The sequence below is a fragment of the Octopus sinensis genome, linkage group LG9, assembly GCF_006345805.1.
Source record: "Octopus sinensis linkage group LG9, ASM634580v1, whole genome shotgun sequence".
NCBI lineage: Eukaryota > Metazoa > Mollusca > Cephalopoda > Octopoda > Octopodidae > Octopus > Octopus sinensis.
Window position 1 is genome coordinate 64,404,386 of NC_043005.1, and position 10,607 is coordinate 64,414,992.

Genomic DNA, 10,607 nt, shown 5'->3' on the forward strand with positions numbered 1-10,607 from the left:
AGATATCTATAGATAGATAGATAGATAGATAGATAGATAGATAGATAGATAGATAGATAGATAGATAGACAGACACATACATACATACATACATACATACATACATACATACATACATACATACATACATACATGCTCGTATATACTTAAATGATAAACTTCTGGAAAAGTTTACAGATTTTTAAAGTTCAAATCTGTAGCCTTCGAATCAGCTTTCTCTTTGCTGGTTCCGAGAAACCTAATTCTACGAAATTGGTATTTAGGCAGAGTGCTTCATATCCCAGTGCCCTAATAATTATAGGTACACACCTGAACTTGTAATCTGTATTGAGTAACTACAAATTTCTCAGTAGCGTAGTGTAGGTATCTGGATTGAGTAACTACAAATTTCTCAGTAGCGTAGTGTAGGTATTCTCTTTTTCACTGATCTTCAGCTTTATGTTAACTTACGCTGGGCAGCTGATTTCCTGACCTGTACACAGTTTCTCTTCCCCATCCAAAATCATTATGTCAGGTTTGTTGTGTGTACATTTTATTGAGGTTTTCACTGAGACATTTCTCCAGTACTCCTTTGTACTGAGTGGCTATGGCTTCCACCCTATTGTGGGTTCTTACTTCTTTGTCCTAGGGGTTATCCTTGTATGTATGTATGTATGTATGTATGTATGTATGTATGTATGTATTATGTATGTATACATGCATGCATGTATAGTAATGATTATAACATCTCACACTAAGCATAATAATAATAATAATAATAATAATGATGATGATGATGATGATGATGATGATGATGATGATGATGATGTGATTCGATCTTTAGATGTTTTTGACTCTGCAACTAATTTTCTGTTTTTGACATAAAAGTTCTCTTTGACTTCTTTCGTGAACAGATTTGTTTCATTAGTATTAAACATTGGTTTCAAAGAATAGAAAAAAACACCGTAAAACACACACAGACACACACACACATGCACGCACGCACACACTCGCGCACACGGACACCACATACACACACACACACACACACACACACAAACAGGCACAGATTAGAAATGTAAGTAATGGGGACACGGGGAAACATTAAATTTGAACACAATATTTTGTGCAGTTTTCTTATCGATTGATCAGTTTTTGCCGTGCAATTTGATAGTCTGCAGAAAGCTAAAATGCATGTTGTAGTTGTTTAAATGCCTGGTTCGTCATGTTGATTGGATTAATTTTTTTTTACTTCTAATCGTATAGCAAAAATGTCTATAAGCAATCCTTTTTAAATTTTATCTTTTATCGAAAATAATAGAGCGTGTTCATTGCTTATATTACTACGTATGCAGTAATTTTACATACTACGCATGCGTGATCTGTTCCTCGACTGGCTTTGATATTTTTTCCTTGCTTATTTTCAGTGCTTTACCATTTGCCTCGTTTATACAAAACTGTTTGGCGGATTCTGTTGATCCCTTTCAAATTTGAAATTGATTTAATATTTAAGTTTTTATTTCCTGAAAAAATCGAATATTCTTCGATTTTGGTCGGACATCTGAAATGTTATTAATTAATTCGGAAAATATTTTAACAAATATAGAAATATATATATGCATTAAGCACAACTTAGTGCGGCATACCTCGCTATCTTAGAAGTGAAATAAAACTAAAATGAAAATGAAAATAATAAAATTCCAGGAGGAAAACATCGAATTGAGGGAATATTAAATCTATATGAAGTAGCAAAATTTAAAACAAAGCTTGACCAAAAGTGAATCTATGCCTAAATGAAACCGTGTAAACATTCCTTATCGTATTACTCTGATGATGGCACTTACACATCCGATTGAGTAAGGAGGATTGTCTTCGTTAATATTCAAGTTTATACAAGCTAAGTAATTTCCTTGATACCAGAGTCCACATGAAATGGAACATGAAAATATCTCTGATCCCGAAGAAGTGCTTATTCTAAATGAAGTTCTCCTCAAGAACTTTCCTTAGTATATGATACCATTAAAAACAATACACGGTCTCTAGGTCCCGTGTATTATCTTTCGATTGTATCATATACCATTCTGCAATCACCAGTCAGCCAATCTGGTATGTAACATTTGCTGAGTTACTTATTTCTTTACTACCCACAAGGGGCTAAACACAGGGAGGACAAACAAGGACAGACAAACAGATTAAGTCGATTATATCGACCCAGTGCGTAACTGGTATTTATTTAATCGACCCCGAGAGGATGAAAGGTAAAATCGATCTCGACTGAATTTGAACTCAGAACGTAACGGCAGACGAAATACGGCTACGCATTTCGCCCGGCATGCTAACGATACTGCCAGCTCGTCGCCTTCACATTTGCTGAGTTACCATTTCCAATATGTAATCCAAATTAACCAAGGAAAACGAATGTTACGCTTTACCTAACGACATTCAATTTTACTGGGCACATCAACTCAATTTTAACGTTTAACTGATCAGATATTCTTTGTACTACCTATCAAATCTACTATCTCCAGTTATGCAAATCTAAGGAAAAATTATTAACAAAAATAGCATATCTTGGGGGGGGGGAGGGAGAGGTTTCTTTTTCCCTCATAAGCTATTGGTCAACTTGATGCAGGCATAATCATGTGGTGCAAGTCACATGTAGAATATTCTTGTTAAAGTGAAGGCGGCGAGCTGGCAGAAACGTTAGCACCCCGGGCGAAATGCGTAGCCGTATTTCGTCTGCCGTTACGTTCTGAGTTCAAATTCCGCCGAGGTCGACTTTGCCTTTCATCCTTTCGGGATCGATTAAATAAGGACCAGTTACGCATTGGGGTCAATATAATCGACTTAATCCGCTTGTCTGTCCTTGTTTGTCCTCTCTGTGTTTAGCCCCTTGTGGGTAGTAAAGAAATAGGTATTTCGTCTGTCGTTACGTTCTGTGTTCAAATTCCACCGAGGTCGACTTTACCTTTCATCCTTTCGGGGTCGATTAAATAAGTACCAGTTACGTACTGGGGTCGACGTAATCGACTTAATCCCTTTGTCTGTCCTTGTTTGTCTCCTCTGTGTGTAGCCCCTTGTGGGCAGTAAAGAAATAAGAATATTCTTGTCAAAGTGATCCTTCTAGGATCTAACATGTAACACATGGTTTCAAAGAGAAGTTCTTAACCATATAGCTTTGCCAACGCTCCTATTAATAGATTTACAAAATCCTTTTGATACGAACATTAGGACAAATTACGCAATTCTGAAACAAAAAGATAAATTTTAAAACAGCAAATAATCATGAATCATATATAAGCGATATCATTTCCTTCGTATTATGCAAACACCCGTTCCGGCATTGATTTATAGAAGAAAATTATTTTGCCTTCTCATTATCTGAAATATCGTTTATTTACGTATTTTCTTTCTGTATTGAAGGTGTGATATTTGTATTTTTCATACGTATAATTTATATCTCCACACTTTCTAAAGCTAGCACAACACCCACACCAAAATTTATGATACGATTATGGACTGCTGGAAAATATATGTATCAAACGTCTGTTCATGACATTTCAAGAATCAATATTTTTCCCTGCAATATATTTCTTCGAATAATTATATGAGTCAAATCTGTGACAGAGTGACAGAATTTGAAAAGAGATATGCATGTAAAAGTGGAAATCGCACACACACACGCACAAACGTGTGTGTGTGTGTGTGTGTTTATCTTTTCTTTTAATCGTTTCAGTCATCAAACAGCAGACATGCTGGGGCACCGCTTTGAGGAATTTTTTAGCCGAATGAATCGACACCAGGACCATTTTTTTTAAAAATTAAGTCTGGTACTTATTCTATCGGACTCTTTTCGCCAAACCGTTAAGTTACAGAGGCGTAAACAAACCAACACCGATTGTCAAGCGGTGATGGGGATAAACACAAAGACAAAGACACACATATAAATATATATATATATAACTACGACAGGAGTCTTTCAATTTCCGTCTACCAAATCCACTCAATAGGCTTTGGTAGGCAGGCAGCTATAGTAGGTAGAAAAGGTTTGCCCAAGATGTCACGCCAGTGTGTGGTAAGAAGTTTGCTTCTCAAACATCCATCCATATATATATATATATATATATATATATATATATATGAAGTGAATGTCGTGGAACAGAAAGTGAACAAATTTTGGGGAGCACCCTAACATTTCCGAGAAACTTCTATGCTTTCGCAACAAAGAAATCATAACTTATACGTGCTGTTGTTATTTAATTCCAAGTCAGCCCTGGGCGAACGTAATTATGATTCAAAGATATTCCGGCCGTGACTGTACGGTATAATTTGTACATTATTTTTTTTTTTTTTGTATAGCTAGGACTACCTTATTCACCATAACACTATTTTAAAGATGATTTAGTGTGATTTAAGAGAATTTTCCTTATTATATTTAATAAGGGGAATTCTTTAGCTTGATTTATTCTCTAGTCTAAATTGATTACTCTTTCTCTTGTAGCTTTATTGGTTCACTGTGGAATTTGGCCTGGTGAAGGAGCCATGTGGAATTAGAGCTTATGGAGCAGCAACCCTGTCGTCTTATGGGGAACTTGAACATGCCTTATCTAACAATTGTGAGAAAAAAATTTTTGAAACGGGAACAGCATCTCTTCAGGAATATGACGATAACGATTTGCAACCCATCTACTTTGTTGCAGAATCCTTCGAAGATATGAAGGACAAAATGAGGTACTATCATTTTCTTTCTTGTTAAATCCCTATTGTTGCAAATACATACTCACATATTTGCATACTCAAAATATACACGCACATACATACAAATTGGGTCATGCCATAAATATCGCGTTTTTTTTCAATTCATTGAAATAAAAGTCGGAGGCGGGACGGGATAAACTACCTGCATCACCTTGCTATAAAAGCAGGTAGTAATTTTACCTTTTACTTATTCTTAGAACAAGTTTTGAAGAGTGCAGATCGATTTTAACAGTTATTTTTTCAAAGCTATAATGGAAGTGACAAAGGAGCATATTCGGCATATTTTGCTTTATGAGTTCAATAAAGGCAGCAGCGCAAAGGTGAGTTCGAGGAATATTAATGCAGTATATGGGGATCGGACAATAAGCGTAAACCAGTGTCAAAAGTGGTTCCAGAAATTCCGAGCCGGAAACTACAGCCTAGAAGACAAGCCCCGTCCTGGATGATCTGTAGAGCACGACGAGGACGTCCTGCAAACCCTGGGGGAACAAAATCCCATCGTAGTTGTTGAGGAACTAGCAGAGAAGCTTGGATTTGGTCCTTCAACTATTCATAGACATATGCGTATCGGAAAATGACCATCTTTGGTTTCAAAAGCAAAGGTGTACTTCCATCAGGATAATGCTCGACCACATACAGCGAGGACCACATTCACTGGACATTGCTCCATCTAATTATCGTTTATTCCGCACTCTTCAAAATCATTTGGACGGCAAAAATATGAATTCCATAGACGAGGTTAGAACAGTACTGGAGGAGTATTTTTCGTCACGAACAAGTGAATTTTGGAAGAGGGGCCTTGCAAATCTATTTTCAAATCTTGTAAATAGATGAAAGGGTATTGTAGAAAATGAAGGAGAGTATATTTTAGATTAAAAAAAAACTTTATCTTAATAGGAAGTATTAAAAAACCGCATTATTTATGGGATGATCCAATACATACATACATACATACATACATGCGTATATATGCATACAATGCATACAAGCACATATACACGCACAAGTATATAACACATACATGCAAAGACACATACACACATGTGTATATATGTGTGTGTGTTTGTATATATATATATATATATATAATATAATTCGAGACACTATTTTAAAACCAAACAAGGAAAGACTTAATCAATACATAAAATTTTAATATAAATTAAATAAACCGCCACTACAAATGTTTCATGTCTGCTACCGACAATCTTCAGGTGGATTTTCGATCTTCTAATCAGTATCAAATACTTCAAAATTTGATACTGATTAGAAGATCGAAAATCCACCTGAAGATTGTCGGTAGCAGACATGAAACATTTGTAGTGGCGGTTTATTTAATTTATATTAAAATTTTATGTATTGATTAAGTCTTTCCTTGTTTGGTTTTAAAATAGTGGTTTTGTCTCGAATTATATTATATAATATTTTACTATAAAATTGGATTTAACCCTAAATCTGATTTTTCCCTGTAATTTTGGATTCATTCCCTAATATTTATTATTATTTATATATATATATTATATATATATATATGCATGTATATATATATTATATATATATATATATATATATATATATATATATGTATGTATGTATGTATGTAGTATGTATGTATGTATGTATGTATGTATGTATGTATGTATGTATGCATGTATGTATGTATGTTGTATGTATATGTGTGTGTGAGTGAGTGTCTGTGCGTACGCACGCATGTGTGTGTTTGTGTGTGTGTGTGCATTCCAACGGCTCTATAAATGTGCATTAATGAACAATTAATGATACTCTCATTACTACTCTGGCAAGTATGATGAAATTTGTGCTTCACTGAGGCGTAGTAAGACTGGAATATTCTCAGAGTTATCACTCGCACTTGCCGAAAACTTCTAAATAATATGAGTCGCTTATTTTACCTCATGGTGTGATTGTATAATTGTCTTTAAACTACTAAAATGTTCTCCGCCGTAAATGTGCTAGTACTCACGAATAAAATGTTGATTATTTTGGTAAAAAATATAAGCTACAAAAGGGAACGTGAAAGAAAGAATGCGAAAGTATGTGGCCAAATTAGCTTAATTTGCTGTAATAACATTGTGCAACACGATTTTTGTCCTTGGGTAGCAACTGTTATTTCCCATTCACTTGATCCTAGAAAGTATGCAAAATGGCCAATATTTCCTTCAAACTTTGCTTTTGTTTCATTAATTCAAACTCCAAAGAATCTCTCTCAACACATGGCTATGATGTTCCCCCACTACTCCTGCTCATGATCAGAGATACCCATATTGTCAGTCACTAAGTGACATGCTCAAGTGGTTAAGCTCAAGCAACTGACAAGTAAATCTGTGGTATTGAGCAGAATATTAAGGCGACGAGCTGGCAGAAGCGTTAGTACACCGGGCGAAATGCTTAACGGTATTTCGTCTGCCGCTACGTTCTGAGTTCAAATTCCGCCGAGGTCGACTTTGCCTTTCATCCTTTCGGGGTCGATTAAATAAGTACCATTTACACACTGGGGTCGATATAATCGACTTAATCTGTTTGTCTGTCCTTGTTTGTCCTCTCTGTGTTTAGCCCCTTGTGGGTAGTAAAGAAATAGGTATTGAGCAGAATATTTGCTATAACGATATTTTTACTTCAGCAATATCAGTCTTAAATGTAATGCAAAATAGGCCAGTTTAAAAATATTGATGCCCAGGTCACAAAAACAAAATTTGAAGAGAACAATAGTCATTTCTTTTGCTTTCTAGATAGATTCAAAGGGGAAATAACACTTACTGACGAAAGACAAAAAAAAATTAATTTTGTTATAGTGTAATTAAAGTTAATGAATATATTTTCTCTTTCTCAACAGGAAATATGTGGCACAAATCAAACGTCCTTACGAGTTTCATTACAACGCTTTCACGCAATCATTGGTTGAGTTGAAAGACAAACAGTCGTTGCAGTCTGTGATGAGAGTCATCAAAGGAAACGTTGATTGCGTGCAGAAAGCTCTGAAACATCTAGATGTGCGCACAGTCCAGGTGACTGCATGAAGGTTAACGAGCAGGCGTGTCTGATACAACAGTCGACTGAATTCCTTAGTTGAAGAAAACTGAAATTATAGTTAATGTTAATGATGGCAGATATCCTTATGTTATATGCTAAGTGGGTACACCACTTTAGAAAGAAATGATTAGTTTAGATTTGAATAGGTTAACAGGTATTGTAGTTGATCCATTGATTGTTATTGAAATTCGTTTTAATTTTTCTGCAAATAAATATACAATTATCCAATATTAACTAACACCTACAGAATATATAAAAATTCACATCTACAGGAAACTATCATAGAAAACGTGGTTATTTTATTTTTTCGCATACTGATATATGTATGCATGTATGTATCTATATATGTATGTGTGTCTGTGTGTATGTATATATATATTATATATACATACGTATGTATGTTTGCATGTATGTATGTATCTATGTATCTATGTATGTATGTAATACAAGAACACAGAATGAATTTAGAACAGCTTTATTTTTACTTAAAATTGTTTCGGTACCACTCTTTTTCACGTAAATGCTATTTATGCAGCCTCATTGGTGACATTATTGTAACCAATGAAACGAGCTGGAATAATGTGAACGAGATCAAGCTAAGGTTCTTCGATATATCTATACATAAAAACGTACATACTTATACATAAGTCGTGAAGTTAGTCTCCGAAGAATTCCAAGAGGGTCATGTTATATATGTGTATATGTGTGGGTATGCATGCGTTTGTATGTGTATGCATTGTGCACATACATACTACAGTTGACTTACTATAGTTACTTTGGCTCAAACGCGGACAAAATTATAAATATAGGCGTTTGTACGAAAAACATTTACGATCTAATAAAATTCTGAACTCCAAACGGCTAAAGAGTTAGACCATGCTTAGGTATACGTTAATCGTTTACATGAAAGACGGTAGAAAAGCCATAAAGTTGTCCTTTTTAATCCGGAAACCAGAGATAAGCTAAATATTTTAAAACTGCAGTACCTACTTGTAACGCGAGAACTTTACGACACACCGGTTGGACTTCCAGTAAAGACACGCAGCATTAGGCTTAGACTGGGCGATAATATGGGTATGCTCGTTAGTTTGTAGCTGAGGTGTACACGGCACGCTTAGAATCATTTGCCGATATCAATATTTTTTCCAATTTTCCTTCTTAGAATTTATGCTTTTGATCTATGTCTGGGACATTCCGGAACATTTTAAGGTTAAACGGGATGTATGGTAAGCCTATGTACAATGACCTCTTACTTTAGAGATTGGGGGGGGGGGATGGGAGAAAGGTTCATGAATAAATGCATAAGTATGTATGTACATAAAGCTCAATAATTGTTACGGTTTGATAGAAATGTCTTTTTCCCCACTCTCTTGTTACAAACATAGACACATACATACTTATACACACTTACACATACACATACGTTAAGTAGGCATCATTAGACCGAGGCATTAATTGATTTCAAATTTGTTGAAAGTGTATGTTTCCACCCTTCACTGACGAGATATAAATGTAACATAGCTTCATATTTCTGGTCTAGAAGTACATAGAAGAATATGTATGCAGGTTTTTCTTGCCTAAGTTCACAAATCTGAATGATTTCCTTGTAAATTTGTGGTTTTTTAATTAATCGTGATAAGTATATAATTAACAGTGATAAGTATATATATAATATATATATATATATATATAATGTTAGCCATGATATATATATATATAATGTTAGCCATGATACTAACATGATACTGTATACTTTGATTAATAGGCAGATAGATAGATAGATAGATAGATAGATAGATAGATAGATAGATAGATAGATAGATAGATAGATAGATAGATAAATAGATAGATAGATAGATAGATAGATAGATAGATAGATAGATAGATAGATAGATAGATAGAATTGAATGGTAGTTTTGAATTTAAATTGCATAACACAACCCGTATTTAGAACTTCATGTAGATCCTTATTTAAAGAGAGAATATATGTTTCATAGTCCAGTTTCCTTTCACTGGTCATCATAGAAAGATCACAGAGTATCGACTTTCGGTTTTGTTACATATATATATATATATATATATATATATATATATATATATATATATATAGATATATAGATATATATATATACATACACAGATGTATGTATGTATATATAAAATGGATGTAATGTACAAAAAAAAACAGCCAATGAGGTATGGAGTGTGAGATCAACTGAGCGTAAGAGGAATCATCAAAAGCAAAGGCAATATTTTAGAAGTCTGGAAATATCATTAAAATAAGGGGAGTTAATCTGACGGAACGATGAAAGAGACACATGTAATAAGTTTAATACCTGAGTGGCATTCAAATGTGGATTGAATGCACTCATGTCATCTAAATTAACCTTTTCCATTGCATTTGACTCTGACACAAGGACTATGCTAAAAAGATAAATGTGGTCACAACATACGAAAATGGAAGTAAAATGTTCGTTACAGGAATGTATGTAACTCAGTGTGTGTGTATGGGTATGTGCGTATGTGTGAATGTGTTTGTGTTTGTGTGTGACTGATTTTTTTCTTTCTTTCTTGTTTTGTTTTGGTTTTTTTTTTACAAATGGAAAAGAATTACTTCATACACTAAGTAGAGTGTGTACAATTTATTCTAAGCTGAGAAAGGTGATGCTCAAATGGAAACTGATTTTTCGATTGCTGCTCTATGATATGATATATAAGCATGTGGGTGTGTGAGTGCAAAAACGCACACACCTACACATATATGCATGTGTGTGTGTATGTGTGTAGATAGATAGATAGATAGATAGATAGATAGATAGATAGAT

The 10,607-nt window shown here is 34.4% G+C and overlaps 1 protein-coding gene across 1 annotated transcript in view; it reads left to right on the top strand.

Annotated features, from left to right (window-relative positions):
• LOC115215438 (tryptophan 5-hydroxylase 1) overlaps positions 1–9,452 on the top strand; it is a 125,230-nt gene extending 115,778 nt beyond the window's left edge. The window contains exons 11-12 of the mRNA XM_036505674.1: positions 4,481–4,710; positions 7,586–9,452. Coding sequence (XP_036361567.1) covers positions 4,481–4,710; positions 7,586–7,769 — 414 coding nt within the window. The 3' untranslated portion in view covers positions 7,770–9,452. The remainder of the gene's footprint in view (positions 1–4,480; positions 4,711–7,585) is intronic.
• Positions 9,453–10,607: the final 1,155 nt, after the last annotated feature.